Source organism: Dromiciops gliroides, chromosome 3, assembly GCF_019393635.1.
Source record: "Dromiciops gliroides isolate mDroGli1 chromosome 3, mDroGli1.pri, whole genome shotgun sequence".
Lineage (NCBI taxonomy): Eukaryota > Metazoa > Chordata > Mammalia > Microbiotheria > Microbiotheriidae > Dromiciops > Dromiciops gliroides.
The window spans coordinates 59624557-59643613 of record NC_057863.1 but is presented as its reverse complement, the minus strand read 5'-3'; the positions used below and the strand labels follow the sequence as shown (position 1 = coordinate 59643613).

The 19057-nt window shown below is 44.4% G+C and overlaps 1 protein-coding gene across 2 annotated transcripts in view; it reads left to right on the top strand.

The window, feature by feature from the left end:
• The window catches only part of RHBDD1 (rhomboid domain containing 1), a 180904-nt gene extending 169742 nt beyond the window's left edge, over nucleotides 1-11162 (top strand). For both annotated transcript variants that reach the window (XM_043995202.1, XM_043995201.1), the window contains one exon: nucleotides 8962-11162. In XM_043995202.1, the coding sequence (XP_043851137.1) occupies nucleotides 8962-9056 (95 nt within the window). In that variant the 3' untranslated portion in view covers nucleotides 9057-11162. The remainder of the gene's footprint in view (nucleotides 1-8961) is intronic.
• The last annotated feature ends 7895 nt before the right edge of the window (nucleotides 11163-19057 follow it).

Below are 19057 nucleotides of genomic sequence, written 5' to 3'. Positions count from 1 at the left end.
GGATTTCAGAAACTTTCCCCCCCAATACAGGTCATCCCAAGGAAGTTGATGCAGTCAAAGGGGAACTCCCAAACCCTACATTTATAAAATCCATTCATTTGCACCCAGAAGTAGGGGATTATTTTTCCTGCTGAAAAATGACCTGTCTACATACATAAAAATGACCTGTCTCCTTACATAACGTTCAGGCCTTGGCCTGCTTTTAGCAGTAGGGGCTGGATACCCATTTCTCTCCCCAAGTAGTTGTTACACCAGGAATGCTCATTTTAATCTTAATAGCACTGAATGTTGCTGGTGCGCTCAAAATAGATGGGAAGAGTTAGGGGATCATGGGATATCACATAGTGCTGGGAAATACCTTAGAGAGTCTTGGGTATAACCCCCTCATTTTGCACGTGAAGAAACAGAGCCCTAGAAAGAACCGGTTATTGAAATAATAACACTTACCTTGCAGGGTTGTCTGAGCTAACATCTGCGGAACGCTAGCTGTGTAAATTCTATTGGTGAAAGCAGTCATTGGTAGCTCCAAAATGATTGATTTAGTAACCTTAATCATCAAATTGGTCTTGATTAATCATGCTCTTTAAGGGAGCCCACAGAAGTAATTGACTAAATAGCTAGTGGTCATGGGTGCACAAAACCCTGGAAAGTACGGGGACTCTCTGATTTCTTCTTTTCAACCTTTGCCCCCAAATCAAGATGTCAGCATTGTGGGGATTTTACAAATTTAGGAGGTAGAGTTGAATGTGTTCTCTCATTTTCTTCCAGGAGTTCTTAACCTGGATTCTGTTAGTTTTTGTTGTTATTGTTTTGGTAATGGTACTTCAATATACTTGGTTTCCTTTGCAATGCAATGTATTTTATTTCATTCATTTAAGAATATTTTGAGAAGAGGGTCCATAGGCTACATCAGACTTTGCCCCAAAGGATTAGAATAAATTTAAAGTGCTCTGCAAAATTTAAGAGATCTGTAAATGGTGGCTGTTGTTATTATTATATTATTTTTAAAGGGTACATGACACAAAAAGATTCAGAACCCCTGAATTTTAAATGGTTCTTCCTTCATAAATGATAATGAAGTATTGGTACATGTGATAATGATAAGCTCCTTTTGAGTGAGATAAGGTGGCTAAGTGTGTAAAATCCTACTTACTGAGCGATTCAAGAAATGAGTGCCTTCTTACTGTTGCCAAAAATTTCCTTTTCTTTCTCAAAAGAGTCAGCTTTATGGGTTGGTCCCAAGTTCTTATGTTGCCTTTTTTTTTTTGTCTTTGTCAGTGAATTAAAGATTTGACACTCATCTCTTCAGGGAGTGGGTTTTTTTTTTTTTTAAGTTTTTTCCCCCCCTTTGCAATCCATGGAATCGGATCAAAGTAACAACCTTGAAAGAGACAGAGAATTTGAATCACCCACTGCCCTTACTTGACAATAGCAAGCCCCAAGGATGGTGGTGATTTATTTGGATGCTTGTCTGGAAAAAAAAAAAAGGCATTTAAGCCACCTCATTTGAGGGGAAGGTGATCTCATTTTAGTCCGATTTCACTGTTCGATGGAGAGCTATTATCAGGTCATAGATGAGCACTGTGACTCCTAGCCAATCAAATGCCTTTGCAGGGCTGATAGGGGCAGTGAGTGGAATTGAAACTTGTCAGCTTCTAAATCTGCCTGCTCTTTTTAGCAATTCTTATCAGGACGGAATTGCCTCTGCCCCTTGGAAGGAGAATAGGAAGGTCGGTCTTTGCATTATACATCAGGTTGGAGATCCAAAATCTCTTTGATAAAGCACTAGGGGCAGATGGGATGAGTCAGTAGGTCTTATTCTCCAACTTCCGGTGGGATGATTGAGCTAAATTATTTTACTCTGGAGTCATGTTCCCGAGGCCCTTCAAAGCAGACTCCATTCTTCTCCGAGTCAGGCCAGATTCATTCCTGACCCTGCATTTTACACCTGCCTATCACTGAGCCTCATGATATTGGTGCATTATCCTCCCACAAACCTGTAAAACACTTGGCTAACATGGCAGGTTTTTGTCAGGAGCTCAGGTGTAGTATAGGGTGAAAGACTGGAAGAGGAATCAGTGGGTCTGGGCTCAGAATCCCATTTCTGCCCCCTTGCTACCTATATGACCTTCAACAAGTTACTTAAGCCCCAGGCCAGGTACTCTATTCACTGTACCCTCTGTCAGCCTCTTAGTAGCTTTGTGACCCTGGGAAAGTCACTTAACCCTGTTTGCTTCAGCTTCCTCATATGTAAAATGATCTGGAGAAGGAAATGGCAAACCACTCCAGTATCTTTGCCAAGAAAAGCCAAAATGTGTTCACAAAGAGTCAGACATGGTTAAACAACTTCCAGATTCCATACCTGGTGTTCTATCTCCTGTGCCACCTAGCTACCCTCTCAAAAATGTGAGTGGTATCTATTATTAAGTCTAATCATCTCATTTTCCAGGTGAGGAAACTAAGTTCTATAGAGAAGGGAGTGACTTACCCAATGCTGCACAGGGGGAGGGATATCTCTTTTCCACATACACAATTTTGTCAGGCTTATATTTTTGAGCAAGGATATTTCAGGTTCTTGCTAAGTGTTTTAATTGGATCTCTTTTAATGAAAAAGATCAGCCTTGGGGCAGCTAGGTGGCACAGCGGATAAAGCACCAACCCTGGATTCAGGAGGACCTGAGTTCAAATCTGGCCTCAGACACCTGACACTAGCTGTGTGGCCCTGGGCAAGTCACTTAACCCCCATTGCCCCACAAAAAAAAAAAAAAAGAAAGAAAGAAAAGAGAAAAGAAAAGAAGAAAAAGAAAAAGATAAACCTTAAAAAAATACACTCACACACAACTGAAAATCTTTGGATCAGTGTTAGGCTCCATATTTTACCCTACGTTGAGTGGGACCTAGTATACTCTTGGTCCTTGGACAAAATACTTGTCGATGTTAATGGTGACACCATCCATCTATTCTGGCTGAAGCCACCTTTCCTGGTCTTTCTCAGTTAAAATGGTTCTCACATTAAAATGTTGATCAGAGAGTTTAAAAAGGTCTGGTCCCAGAATCCTGTGAGAAAATGCCTGGATTCCCCACCCCCATGTCCATATCTAAAGAACCCTGTGTGTTTCAGAAGGAAAAAAAGGCTAAATCCTGGGGTGTTAGTGAAGGAGCCAATGAGTGGGGATAAAAAGGAGCAAGAGGACCAAGCTGGCTCCCAGTAGCCTTGTCCCTCTCCAGCATCCAGCAGTCACTCGGGAAACAGTGTTGATGGACTAACTGACAAAGCAGGCCCCCGGGAAACAAGGTGTTGACGGACTGACTGACGTCGAACTTACATTTGCCCAGGAAGCAACAGAGGTCAAAATTCAGCCGAGAACATTCAAAGCAAGAGAAGGAAAACAGGAATCCCAGCCCAGTGCCCGGGTGTGAAGTAATCCAGACTCCACACTGTCATGTGAAGAACTCCAGAGCTTTGGGTCAGAGTGTTCAAGGGTAGGTTTCCTAGGAACCCAAGAGAACCCTGATGTTAAGGTCTAAAGGGTTTAGTCAGCTACCCCCAGCACAGAAAATAAGCCACATGGAGAATAAACCACTCTGTGTGCTGAGATAAAGTGTTACTCCGAAGTGCCAGGACTGAGTCAGACTGAAGACTCAGCTGGGAATCTCAAGAATAGAATGCCTTTGCACTCCCATCACTTGATCCTCATTTGCATCGAGTCCTTCCTCACCTGTTTTTCTCTTATCTGTTCCTTCCAAGAGATGCAGGAGTTGTTAGCCCCATTTTACAAATGAGGAAACTGAGGCTCAAGCACAGCCTCACAGTGTCTTGTTCATGGCCACAAGGCTATTAGATGGCAGAGTTGACACTAGAACCCAAGTCTTTCTTGAATGTAGGATCTTAGATTCAGAGTGGCAAGAGACTTGAGCAGTGAAGTTAGCTAGGAGACGAAGCAGGTAGTGTGCTGAGCTTGGGACTGGGAAATCCTGTGTTCGAATCCTGCTTCAGACACTTACTAACTATATGATCCTGGGCAAGATTCTTAAGATCTCGTACCATGTAAGATGTAGTAAGTCACAAAGGGAAAGAAGTTCTTTCTTTCTGTCTGTCTTTCCTCCTTTCTCTCTCTCTCTCTCTCTCTCTCTCTCTCTCTCTCTCTCTCTCTCTCTCTCTCTCTCTCTCTCTCCCTCTCCCTCTCCCTCTCCCTCTCCCTCTCCCTCTCCCTCTCCCTCTCCCTCTCCCTCTCCCTCTCCCTCTCCCTCTCCCTCTCCCTCTCCCTCTCCCTCCCTTCCTTCCTTCCTTCCTTCCTTCCTTCCTTCCTTCCTTCCTTCCTTCCTTCCTTCCTTCCTTCCTTCCTTCCTTCCTTCCTCCCTCCCTCCCTCCCTCCCTCCCTCCCTCCCTTCCTTCCTCCCTCCCTCCTTCCCTTTTTTCCTTCTCTCCTTCCTTCCTTCCCCCCTCCCTCCTTCCTTCCTTCCTTCCTTCCTCCCTCCCTCCTTCCTTCCTTCTTTCTTTCCTTCCTTCCTTCCATCCTTCCTTCTTTCCTTCCTTCCTTCCTTCCTCCCTCCCTCTTTCTTTCCTTCCTTCCTTCCTTCCTCCCTCCCTCTTTCCTTCCTTCCTTCTTTCCTTCCTTCCTTCCATCCTTCCTTCTATCCTTCCTTCCTTCCATCCTTCTTTCTTTCCTTCCTTCCTTCCATCCTTCCTTCCATCCTTCGTTCCTTCCATCCATCCTTCCTTCTATCCTTCCTTCTTTCCTTCCTTCCTTCCTTCCTCCCTCCCTCCCTCCCTCCTTTCCATCCATCCATCCATCCATCCATCTTTCCTTCCTTTCTTCCATCCTTCCTTCTTTCCTTCCTTCCTTCCTTCTTTCCTTCCTTCCTCCCTCCCTTCCTTCCATCCTTTGTTCCTTCCTTCCTTCCATCCATCCTTCCTTCTTTCCTTCCTTCCTTCCTCCCTCCTTCCCTTCTTTCCTTCCATCCCTTCCTTCCTTCCTTCCTTCCTTCCTTCCTTCCTTCCTTCCTTCCTTCTATCCTTCTTTCCTTCCTTCCTTCCTCCTTCCCTTCTTTCCTTCCATCCCTTCTTCCCTCCCTCCCTTCCTTCCATCCTTCGTTCTTTCCTTCCTTCCTAAGGGTACTAAAGATAAGAGAAGGTATGACAGGATAGATATAGTACTGGCCTTGGATTCCAGATGACCAGGGTTAAAGCTGTCTGACATACTAGCTCTGTGACCAGGAATAAGCCACTGTTCCTCTCATTGACTCTCTTTCAAGGCTACCCTTTAACACTTTTCAGATGCGGTAAAGGGAGTTACCATACCAAGAGTTCCCACATCAATGAAATCGCAGGTCTAAGCCAAAAAAAAATTGATGGCCAGTCTATTTTATATCTTCCTTTCCTGTCAGTTGAAAAAGAACAGCCCCCTCTCTGCTTACTGTACATAGGACATATCTCTCTGCTCTTTTGACTTTGCTACATGGCTTGCTTTTGTACTGTATTGTGTCCTTGGGGCATTTCTTCTGTCTGCCCAGCTTCTAGTCCCCTTCAATATCGGGCATGTCAATCCCAGCAACAGTCTTCTTCCTCAGCCTTCCCCATGACACCATCATCCTTTCGAGCCCCAGAGCTTGGGTAACTCCACGGTCTGCCCTTTTGTTCTTCCCGTTTCAGGGAAATATTTATTTCTGCGCCCTTTCTTTTAAGAGTAAGCTGAAGAAAAGGCCAGAGTACAATGTGGGCCCTTCTGGGACCTTGCAGTCGACTTTAGCCTGCATGAACTCATTCCCTGTGACTCTCTGGAGTGAAGCTGCCACGTTGAACTTGCTTCTGAATCTGCTCACAGCCAGTTGCAAGTTCCATGGACATCTGGAACGGGTTGCCACATGTCGAACCACAGTCATCAGTGCAATTGAAAATATTTAGTTGTTGTTGTTATTAAAAGCAACTGTTAGAAGAGTCAGCAGAAGGAGAATCTGGACGTCAGCCTACAAGCGAGTCCCCCCCCCCCAAAAAAAAAAAAGGAATAACGTGGAATGTCGGCCACATCATTCACAGGTGTACCTGGCACTTCTGACCCACCGATAAGCAGCATCCAATGCTATGTGAAGTAGAGGCCACTAGGGCATAAGCTCCTGGGAATGGGGACTTGCTCACCCTTGTACCCTTCCCCACACTTCCGACAGTGCTCTGTCCATGGAAGGTGCTCAATAGTTAGAGCCTCATGGAATACTTTGGCTCTTATGCTTTCAATAGTTCTGTGGATCCAACATCCACATCCTCTGATTACATGCAGCTCTCATCCAAGTCTTTCTTTGGATCACAGATCTGGGTTTGGAAAGGGCCTCCAAAGTTATATAGTCCAGGCTTAGACCAGCCATGATTTCAAAGGACTGATGATGGAAGTGTGCAACTCAGTTCCCCACAGAGAGATGGTGGACTCGGAGCCTGGAATGAAATCTATTTTTCAGACCTGGCCAGATTTTTTTGTAGAGTTATCTAGTCTAGTCTATCCATTTTACAGGTGAGGAAACAGACCTACAGAGGTTAATTGACATGACCAGGGTCATAGAGTAAGTTGCAGAGACAAGTTTTGAACTCGGGTCCGGGTCTCTGTAGATAGGATGCACCCAACCAGCTGTAGGCCTCCCTCTGAGTTTTATTTTTCATATATCATGGGTGCCGATCCATAAACATTTATTAAGTGCTTCCTGTGTACAAGGTAGTGTGCTGGGGAGACAAGGACCAAAACCAGATTTATGTCCTCGAGACTTATATTGCACAGCTGGGGGGAAGGACATGAAATGTATTCACAGAAAAGTAAATCCATAGTCGTTTGAGGAACAAGAGAGAATTCACAATGGTGGAGAAGAAGGACATGTTCGTGGCAGATGTGGCTTTGGTCTGTGCCTCGACAGTAAGGAGGGAATCATTCCAGTCCTGAGTAATGTGCTAAAATGGGAGATGAAATGGGAGGTTCAAGGAACTTGAACACAGAGTCCATCACAGGTAGTAGCACAGGATAAGGCTGAAAATGGTGGGTTAGAGCCAAAAGGCCATGCTCAGACGTTCCTATTCTGTCCTGCAGGTGAGAGGGAGCCACCTGAGGATTAGGAGCAAGAGAGTGACGTGCTTAGACCTGTGCCTTAGGAAGATTATTCTGCCAGCCTTGTGAATGGGGGGGGGGGGGGAGGGACTAGAAGCTGGGAACCAATTAGAAGCTGATTATAATAGTCCTGGTGAGTGGGGATGAAGGCCCCTGTACTTTAATGATGCCAATATGAGTGGGAAGAAGGGGACAGAGACAAGGGATATAGAGGTTTGATTTAACAAGATGGAGAGGCAGCAGACTGAAGAGGTGATTAAGGGAAAAGTCAGGGGCTACCTTGTATTATACATCTAGGTGATACATAGCATTGTGACGATCTCTACAGAGATAAGGGAGTTAGGGTTTTGGTGGGGGAAGGTGTGGCTGCCTCTGGAAGGAGTGGGACCCCTCCCCTCTCCCCACTCCTAATCTCTCCACCCCCTCTCCTTTTTCCCACCCCCCAATTCTCTCAGCATTCAGGGAGAGGCTGGGTGGCCATTCCCTGCTACCAATTTGATGGGATGACCTATAAAACCTCTCTCAGCTGAGATGCTGGGATTGCAGAAGGCCTCGAATGCTAAACCAAGAAAGACACTCAGATGTTATAGGGAGTAGAAAGTTGCCTGGCTTGTAGCTCCATTTACTCGGGAAATGGCCCTGTTTTTGTGATTCCAGCAGCAGCCCCTCCATATAACTCGCCCCTGGAAAAGATGGACAACATTTTATTAGATTAGATGTTTAGCTCCTTAAGGGAAGGGGACTGTCTGTACCCCTGTCACAACGCCTGGTGCACCGCTCAAACAACGCGCACTGAGCATTTAGTGAGGTTACCACAGGAAGCTCTGTAGAGGCTTGAGCCTGCCTGGATTGGTGAAAGTTCTTTTGTTACCTGCTTGCCAAAGCCAGGGAGGCTTCTGGTTATTATTTTTGTCATGAAAAAGAGCCACACGGTCTCTTGCAAACATCCTACCTGCATTTCTCATTTGCCAGCCTGAACATAGAGATCAATACCCGAGCACAGCATCACAGCATTTGGGCCAGGGTCCCCTATGGGTGCTTGTGCAATTCACGCAGGTGGAGTTCAAGCTGACAGGGGAGGCTGGGAAAGCTGGGGGCCAACAGGGGAAAAGCGGGGGAGGAGGAAGTGGAGGAGGAAACACCAAAGGCATATGCCATAAGGAAAGCTGTGTATTTCTGCCCACTGGAAGCTCTGAGACCTGACTCTTAACATCAATGAATCAGCAGCTCAGAATAAACACCCTCAAAAAAAAAAAAAAAAAAGAATAAACACCCTTATGCTGGGGACAGTATAATTTTTTGTTGCTTTTTAAAAATATTTTTTAAAATTCCATTTTTAAGTCCTGTCCTTCACCTCCCCCACCCCCACCCACACACCCTTATTGTGAAATATTTGACGTGACCTCCCCACCTCTGGTGGACTGGAGCTTTGTGTAGGTGACATTCAGCAAGTCATACCCTAAGACAGCTGACTTTTCCACCTTGGCTCACCCACCTGAGGCAGGTTGGTGGTGCAATGGTTAGAGCTCTCAGATTGAAGTCAGGAAGGGCCGAGTTCAAATCCTTCATCAGACACTGACTAGCTGTGTAATCCTGGCAAGTCAGTTAACCTCTGCGGGCCTCAGTTTCCTTATCTGTAAAGTGAGAGGTTTGACCTTGATGGCCTCCAGCATCACAATAAATTATTCATTTCAGATAAAACTCTCAACATTGGTTGTTATTGTTGTTCTTATAAAGATGGCACCCAAGTAGAATACCAGCAGGTTTCAGTGCCCACACATGTACGTCAAATGATCAATATCCAGGGGCTGCTGACGGTTCTTCTGATTCTCACTCTCCTTTTGTTGTTGTTGTTGTTTTTTTGTTTTAATTGTAGTTGGTGTTAACTATGGTCCCCGGCCCTATGGATTCAATATTCCTCCAGAAGATGAAATGAGAAGGCAAAGACTCAACAGATTTGACCGTCACTGAAATTACCCAGCCTCTCGTGGATCATCGGTCCGGTTTCCTAAATGTCAGCCACCCGATTCATTCCAGAAATCTCTGGTTTGCTCCAAGAAAGCCAAAGCACTCTTTAAGCGCTCCCCCAACTTAAGCGACTCATTCAAAAGACCTTGCAAGTGCAGAGTCACATACCCAACTGGCTCTCTTCAGATCCAGGATAAGCTAAATACCTCCAGCAGCTTTCTGAAAAGGGCATCCCTTTTGGTTACATAGATAGCAGCCGCAGTGGCTGTGGAAAAGAGCACTAACCTCTCCTGTTGGATGCCCCACTGCCCATGTGGAAGGCCCTTAGAGTTTATGCCGAATTTCATTTTCTCCCATTCAGGAAGATCCATCCCTCCTTCTAGACAGTGAATCTGATATTATAAGTGGCCAGAGGTATGACTCTACCCTCATTTTCCTGGCAGGCCACCTTAGTGACTCTGGTGGAACTAAATGAAGCCTCCTTGAAGGTGGACCCCCCCACCTTCTATTCTCCACAGCCTTCTTTGGATCCTTTGTCAGGTGTGAGGTTCACATTTTAGTTCCTTTGTTTGTGTGTTGCTATTGTTTTAACAACACATTTCATTGAAAAGGTCTCAGGAAGTACTTGGGGAGAGAGCTGCACATATTAGCTATCATGAGAGACCAGCATTTTGTATATATCAGTTCTGCCTCAAGAATAAATCTGTGTAAATTATCTGAATGCCCTCAGGTAACTGATAGCTGAAAAGTCCTTTTTAGAGAAAGTGTTATCTTGTAAAATTAAAACACTTCTGATTCAGTCACCCTAGCAAGCTCCACATTCGGTTGTCTTTACCTGACACCCCAGTGGGTATCTGTCATTTAGCATCCTGTCCATTTTTAAGCAGCCCTTGTGCTAATGCTATCAGCTGCCTCAAAGACATGGTCAGAATAACACTGATGTGTTCTTAGAGTTGGTCTTAATAAAAGTTGGAAGCAGCGTCCATGGTATCGCCAAAGGGAATCTTCCCAATTTGGTTTTAATCATGGGCTCTCAAAATGCTCTGCCCAGTTGTTGAATGTCTGTGTCCCAGGAGCAAGAGGTAGGAAGGCATGAGACAGGGAGACTGGGGGTGGAATTCTGCCTGTGATACTCTTAGATTTCAGTAGGATGGATGCTCCCCCTGTGGAACGTGAGCTCTCGGGGCGGGGGGGCGGGGCAAAGACTCCTCTTCTTCTTCTTGTTTTTTACTTTTTCATCCTCAGTACCTACCACAGTGCCTGACACATAGTGGGTTTGTAACAAATGTTTGTTAAATGAATGAATGATATCGAGTAGACGTATGAATATGGACCACTTCACTGAACCTTTCTAAGCTCTTTAGTACCTACCTCACAGGACTGTTGTAAGGTTAAAATGATTATTGTAAAGCACTCTGGATGCTTTGGTGTGCTCTTTAAATTTCTGTTACTATCCTTATCTCTGACAGATCAATAGATGATCAGTTGAACTCTTATATCATATATATATACACACACACACATATATATACATGTGTATATGTATGTATATATGTGTGTATATATAGAGATACATATATATCTATATAGATATAAACTTAAGAGTAGAACTTGCTCACAATATTAATTGTGCCTTAGCTTCATATAATCTTTTCAACTTGAGAAAAGGAGTCTCAACACTGTGCTGCAGAATTGGGGGATGGGGAGTGTGGGGGGGTGATTGCTTCATTCCTTCCTTTGAAGATATTTGTTAACACAATGATATTACTAATGTACAAGGACACAAGGCCTGAATTTTTGATAACCAGGAATGTAGTTTTGGAGGAGAATTCCTCAGTGGGGAAGCAGGACCTAACTAATCACCGAGATCAGCCTCTTCTCCCCAAATGAAAACAAGTGTAAGACAAGGATGTTGCCCACCATTATGTGCTTTGTTTTTACACTCTAGAGGAAAGCATCTTTCAAAAGTCATTGTTGTTATTTTGTTAAGCCAGAAGGCCTTTCTAGTGCTAAGGCATATGTGGCGTTTTTTTGTTTTGTTTTTTTGTTTTTTGTGAGGCAATTGGGGTTAAGTGACTTGCCCAGGGTCACACAGCTAGTGTCAGGTGTCTGAGGCCAGATTTGAACTCAGGTCCTTATAAATCCAAGGTCAGTGCTTTATCCACTGCGCCACCTAGCTGCCCCTAAGACATATGTTTTTTTAATATTCTTCCCCCCCCCCCCCCCCTGCAAACTGGGTTAGGAGAGAATGTGTGGCCATCAGTGTGATGCAGGGCCTTAGTAGGTTGCCCGGATGATTACCTTTCCCCACCTGGTAGCCCCCCAGACTGATCTATGATGAGGAGGTGGGGTCTGATTCCTCCTGCTGTCTGATTTCGGGCCTGTCAATTATTGTTCCATTTTGAGTCAGGGGTCCTCAAATCACCCCAGCCTTTCTTTACTTCTCCTCTCCTAGGTTCTTGGGATTTTAAAACTAGGTTTTAAATGGTAATATTTGTTCTTAATGACTTTGACCATTCCACATGCAACCAATGCCAAAGGGATGTATGCATTTTTTTTATTCTTTTTTCTTTACAAGCAGTGGCGCCTCCTTGAATACAGGCAGGTGCTGGCGCCATACTAAGTAGTCTGTGACCAAAGGTGGGTGTCTCTGGTGTCTGTTTCCAGTATCCATCAAAGCAAATTTCTCAATGGATAATAGAATGACCCTGGCAGACTGAGAGACAAAGAGGTTGTCTCACACTCGGCCTTTCTACTCCCACTCTTGGTTTCCTGGGAGAGCTTTTTGAATATTATAGGAAAGGGCAGCCAGTGCTATAGATTTAGGTCCCAGATATGCTGCCTTTACAACGTCCTTCAATGTCTATCCTTTCCTTCCTGTGCCATCACTCAGGTCAAGCCCTTATAACTCACACCTGGACTATTGAAGTCATCTTTTGGCCAATCTCTCCTTCCCTCCCACTGTTCTCCTCCTTCATCCTAAAACAATGCCCATCATGTCACTCTGCTGCCCACAAAACTTTAAGATAACTCCTCATTGTTTGGAAAGATAGGTCAGGGCCAAATTGTATTTGGCTGAGCAGTCTGGACTTTCTCCTGTAAAATATGTAGGGGGGTATATGTATATATGCCTACACATATACACATCATATAAATATATATGTATATATACCTAGAGAGAGAAAACACACATGCACACACACACACACACACACCCCTCCCTATCTCCTTCACTCTCCCTTGAATGGGACATGAGCACACTCCACCCTACCTTCCTGCCCCCCCCCCCCCCCCCGCTTCTTTTTTTTTCCTTGTGTGAGGCAATTGGGGTTAAGTGACTTGCCCAGGGCCACACAGCTAGTAAGTGTTAAGTGTCTGAGGCCGCATTTGAATTCAGGTCCTCCTGAATCCAGGGCTGGTGCTCTATCCACTGCACCACCTACCTGCCTCCCTCCTTTCTTTTTATACTGTTCATTCCAATTAGACTGTACTCTCCTTTCCTCTATATATGTTGATATCTTAATGGTTCTTTGAAGTCCAGCTCAGTTTTACCTTCTTACATTAAGCTTTTCCTGACCCTAACTCCCACCCACAGCACTCTCTCCTCTCCCTAACCTTAGATCAGACTTTTTTTTAAAGCTTATATCATTCACTTTACCCTTGTCTTACATGGCCTTATGATGTTGATTTCTGATGTTTCTGTGCCCTGTCTCCCTGTCTAGATTGTAAGTTTTTTGAGGGCAGAAGCCATCCTAGGCTTCCTTTTGTCCTCTAGTATTCCGCAGATAGATGGTCATCAAATGTCTGTGAATAGAAGTGAAAGCACTCAGTTTTACAGTCACCAGAAAGACAAATAAAGACGAGCGAGCCCAGTTTCTTCTTGGTGTATGTTCTTTCTCTTTCTTTCCAGCACCATGTGGGGAAGGGGCAAAAGGAAGATCCAAGGCATGCATGCACACCCCATCAGGACACACATTCCCATCTGACATTATAAGTGGTCTTGGCTTCAGCTCCAGTGCATGAGTAATTCACACATCACATTTGCAGCAACATGTGGAGAAAACGTGGACAAAGGAACTATCCCGAGTCTTCAGAAGGTGATGCGCTTGCTGGCCGATGGCACAAGAGCTCCTCCGACGATGTGAAGTGTCCATCAAAGTGACATCACCTTCCTTCTTGTGTATCTGATCATACAAACCTCCAACCCAACAATTCCATTCAGGACCAGTGAGGGTTCCCTAAAGAAGCACCTGGATCTGGTAGCATCTCCTTGTTTCTGGGCATTTATGTAGTCTGCATGCAGCATTTTCTGGCTGAAACAGCATTTGATGACAACATGGTGAGGCACCACAGCTCAGTCAAGTCAAGTCGCCATGTTGCTTAGGTAGACAATTTCCAACTTGATTGCATCAGTAAACTCTGTGTGTGTGTGTGTGTGTGCGCGCGCACGCGCGCGCATGTGTGTGCATATTCATGGATATATTTCAATCAAGAAAGGGTGAGGGTTTAGTTTAGGCTGTTCATCTTCATACTTTCCCCCCCTTATGGGAACAGAGAATCTGCAGTAGAGTTGGTAGTTCCCACAGCTCTGAAGATATTCAAAGGAGTTGGAGGTCATAAAAGCAGTCCAGCAACCAGAACAGCTGATGGCCTTGCAAGGAGCATCTGGCGGCTCTATCACAGTGCTTACAAAGCGGTGCTAGCCTAGGGCAGATTGGAATGTTCACCTGCTATTAGAAGTTTGGACAAGGGGGCAGCTAGGTGGCATAGTGGATAAAGCACAGGCCCTAGATTCAGGAGGACCTGAGTTCAAATCCAGCCTCAGACACTTGACACTTACTAGCTGTGTGACCCTGGGCAAGTCACTTAACCCTCACTGCCCTGCAAAAAGAAGAAGAAGTAGTAGTAGGAGTAGTTTGGACAAGATGCATGGACACCTGCCCACTGCATGAGAAGATGTCATTGGATTGTATTCTGCACCATTCACTGAGAGGAATAACCACAATGGTGAGATGATGAATAGAGGATGTAGAAGATGGAAAAGTCGCTGGTCTCCACATTCTCCAGGGCTCCCCATCTTTCCTTTTGAGATGTTCATGCCCCAAAGGTGAGGAGCTGAAGACAAAGTGCCCAGGCTGGCAGAGTGGAATATCTATAACAACTCTACATTTATCTTGAGTGGGGGCCTTTTCTTGCCCCCTTAACATGTTACTTAAATTTCTCAGACCTAAGATTATCAAAGATAGAGTGATAAAATATAATGTATACTTATTATAACACAACGTTCACTCATTAAATGCTTACTGTGTGCCTAGTACTGTATTGGGAGCTGGGGGACTAGCAAGGTAAGACGTAATCTCGGTCCTCATGGAGTGCAAGGACTAGAAGCAATCTAAGATGTTCACGTGTGGAGATAGAGAGATGGGCATTGGGACTAGACCTGTAATTGCACTGGCATACGGAACTCACTGGAGGAAGAAGACCTCCATCAATCAGGCCAGTACCTTATCAGCATATAGTTTCATTTGCCCAGAGCACTGAGAGGTGTCATTGTCTTGCACAAAGTCACATAACTAGCATGTGTCCAAGCCCAGATTCGAACCCACCTCTTTCTGGCTTTGAGGCCAGCTCTCTCCACTACACCACGTTGTCCCTTTTACAGAGAGCTTTTAATTACCCAATAAATTCATTAATAAGAGGTTTTTAAAACTAATGCCCTCTAGAGCTCATCACAGATTGGTACCAAGTTCTGAGAGGATGACAGCATGTCAGGTGTGACATTTTGACCCTCACTCCCTCTGCACAAGTAGCCACCCTTTTGTTGCTTTTCCCCAATCCAGCATACACCGTGACATCAGGATAGTATTGACTCTGTACTCTGCCCTGACCTCTGCCTCTGGGCAGCATTTCAGATTATGCCATTAACTCTTGACAATCTCCAAAGTTCTTCCACGTAATCTCATTTTCACCTGCTTATATTTAATCAACCCTCTCTGAGGTCCCTTCGGGGGTGTCATTTCATACATGCCCATGCCTTGCACATTTAATTGGGGTGTGCACTCTGGGAATGTTCACATTAGGTTTTTGGTTTTTTTTGGTTTTGGGGTTTTGTTTTGTTTTTTGGTGAGGCAATTGAGGTTAAGTGACTTGCCCAGGGTCACACAGCTAGTAATTGTTAAGTGTCTGAGGCCGGATTTGAACTCAGGTCCTCCTGAATCCAGGGCCGGTGCTCTATCCACAGCACCACCCAGCTGCCCCTCACATTAGTTTTTGAAAGGATTTGTAATATTTTTTAAAATTGATGGAATACACATCATTAAGGACATTCTTGTTATTGCTCAAGTTAAAGAAACTGAAAACTGTTTTCATTGTTTGTCCTTATTTTTAACAACAACAATAAGCTAAAGAAAATTAAACTCCCTTTAAAGTAACAACTAAAACCTTATTTAAAATACAAACTTTGCAGAGCAGGTAGGTGGCACAGTAGATTAAACACCAGCCCTGGATTTGGGAGGACCTGAGTTCAAATCTGGCTTAAGACACTTGACACTAGCTGTGTGACCCTGGGCAAGTCACTTAACCCTCATTGCCCCACCAAAAAAAACCCCACAAACTTTGCAAAAGGCTCTTTTGAATCAAACTGATGGAGAACATTTTCAGTTTTATATTCTAGGCTGAAAAAGAATTTTCCAATTCCCCAGACCCTGTCCTTTGCCATGAAGGGCCGAGGGTGGAGTTTAAAACCAGGTTACTTTAAGGGGTGGCCTTTTAAAATTTTAACTCTTTTGTCTTCCTTGTAATATCCAGACCCCCAGGACTATCAACTCCTATCTGGGCCACAGAAAACAATGGCCAGAGGAGCCAGATGTCTAGATTGGAACTTCTTAACCTGGGATTTATGAACTTTTTAAAAAAATGTTTTAATAACTACTGCAAAATAATGGATTTCCTTGGTAATCACATTTATGCGCTTTTTTTAGAGGGGCAAGGAGGGTTAAGTGACATACCCAAGGTCACACAGCTAATGTGTCAAGTGTCTGAGGCCGAATTTGAACTCAGGTCCTCCTGAATCCAGGGCTGGTGCTTTACCCACTGCGCCACCTAGCTGCCCTCACATTTATGCAGTTTAGAACATTATTCTGAGCAGGGGTTCAGAGGCTTCACCAGACTGCCAAAGGGGTCCAGGACACACACAAAAAGACGAAGAGGCCAAGATCTAGTAGAATTTTCCCTGACTTAGCTATAACCAGCTACAGTCCCCAGGCAGGAGCAGAGGACCCCCAGGGGATGAGGAAAGGAGTTAGGTCCTGGGAAGACCCTGGTAAAGGGACCCTGGATTGTGGAGCAACAAGAGTCCAGGTAAGTCCTTTTTTACTTCTGGCTCAGAGCCAGGTGGGTCCCACAGCCAGGGAAAGCCACACCCACCCACCTCTGGTAGGCTCTGGATCCCTGGTCATTCTCACTGCAACTTTTGGGTCAAACCCCAGGCACACACTGGATAGATATCCATGATATGATAGAAGAGGAAACCGAGGCACCCCAGAAAGGTGAAGTGGCTAAATGCCCAAAGTTATTCAAGCTAGAATCTGGCTCTTAGATTTTGTCTGGAGCTCCTTCCATTCCATCATACTAAAAAGGAAGGAACTACTTGAAGTGGGAATAACAATTATGATTGAGGGGAACAATTTGTCTGCTACAACAGGTCACATTCCTTCCTGAAAACACGGCCTAACACGCCTATGGAATATTATTGCGCAAACAACTCAGGGAGTTGGGTAGTATTTCTGTGACACACTTAGATACCCAGTGTGGAAGTTGCTGTAGTTACAATGTATTCATCAGGAGGACAGATTTGGGCAAAGAAACCCAACATGAATCATGAGTGATCACAGAATTAAGATTTTGGTCCTGAAGAACTTAACCTTTCCTTTACGGATAGCTTTCCCTACCCCCAATACAAATACAAGAACACAACTAGTTTGTATCTACCCCCCCTCCCAATTTTTTTATTCACTTGGGGAATTCAGTTGATGCCAATAAATGACCAATATGCAATCAGTGAGAATGATGCCCATCCTTTGAATGACTATCTAATGAAGAGTTGAAATGGTAATAAATGCTGTAATTGTAGGTGTAGCCAATGTGCCAGACCACAGTCAATATGGTATGGGCTTTACATTGGCATCTGTATTCCAGTGGCTTGGCCTGACTCTAACCTTGGCAGTGCCATGACCTTTAGAAGTCTAGGGTGATTGCAAGGCAGCTTTGGGAGGTTAGATCTGTCTTGTTAGCTAGAGGATTTTTGAAGTTCTCAAAAAAAAGCATCCAGGGGCTGCTAAATCCGTGGTTCACCCTCGAACCACTCTAACCCAACATGGTGGCCAGAGCAGCTCCAAGTCAGAGTACACCTGCCTTGAAATGAACCCACACTCCTGGCCAAAGTAATGCAGCATTCAGGGTAAGAGTGACAGGATCCCCCCAAAGCCTGACTCACATGGGGAATTTACAATAGGAATTCCACAAGGTGCAGGTATTCAGGGCATCACAATCCATCTAGAACAGGGGTTCTCTGATTTCTTGGTGACGTGGAAACCTTGAGTCTCTGGTCAAGCCTATGGACCCCTTTTCAGGATAATGTTTTAAATATAATAATAAATGCAGAAATTAAATAGAAATATAAAGAAAACCAATTATGCTCAAATAGCGATCAAAATAATATTTTGTGTTTTGGTTTTTTGTGGGGCAATGAAGATTAAGTGACTTGCTCAGGGTCACACAGCTAGTAAGTGTCAAATGTCTGAAGCTGAATTTGAACTCAGGCCCTCCTGAATCCAGAGCCAGTGCTTTATCAAGCACCATCTAGCTGCCTCCAAAATTATATATATATATATAAAACACAAGTTCATAGTCTCCAGCTTGTCAACTCCTGATGTAGAAGTTCCTGAAGTCAGATCTGAGTTCAAATTTAACCTCAGATACTTATGTTTGACTCTGGACAAGTCACTTAATCTGTCTGTCTCAGTTCCCTCATCTGTAAATTGGGATTTATAATAGCATCTACTTCCAGGGTTCTTGTGCGGATCAAATGAGATCACAATTGTAAAAGTACTTAACACAGTGCCTGGCACATAGAAAACACTATATAAATATCAATTATTATTTTAGATTGGGGTGGGCTTTAGACAGAAGTAGGAGACTCCATTATGAAAAATTCTTGTGCAGTGGGTAGAGCTCCAGGCCTGGTGTCAGGAAGACCTGAGTTCAAATGTGGCCTCAGAACACTAGCTGTGTGACCCTAGGCAAGCCACCTAACCCAGTTTGCCTCCTTGGATAATAATAGCACCTGCCTCCTGAGACTTTTCGTGAGAATCAAATGAGATAATAACTTTAAAGTGCTTAGCCCAGTCCCTGGAACAAAATAAGCTCTATATAAATGTTAGCTTTCTTTTTTTAAGTAGGAGAATCCATTGTGAAAATGCTGGGGTTGGAGGAAAAAATCAAGAACCAGCAAATATATTTTGAAAGCTCACTAAGTGTCCAGTTGAGCTGTGTGTAGGTACCACATTGAAAACAAACACAAAAGAAATCTCCACTCTGAAGCTCACTAAGCTGTGTGACCTTGGGCATCTGCTTCAGGGGGCTCTTGTGGGGAACACACTCTGCCAACATTAAAACACTGTGAAGTGGGAGGAACTAATCATGCAACCCAGCCTCTGCCTCCAAGGAACTGTCCTGTCTCAGTGATAAGTAGACTGAGCAACCCTTCAAAGATCTTTCGGAATCCCACCTTTGTTTCTCATCGGATACAAGGTGAACTCTGTCTTTTCTGTTCTTCCGGTGAGAGAGTCTGGTTCTCCACCTCCCCTTGCCTTCTCACAGATGAAATCTTCTCTCTTACCCATTTAAAGAGCTAGGTGAAAGGTGAATGACTAATTTTGCCTTGGGAGGAATATATGGGAGCAGACAAACCAGAGTTGTTTTTGGAGATCATCATAGTATTTTAT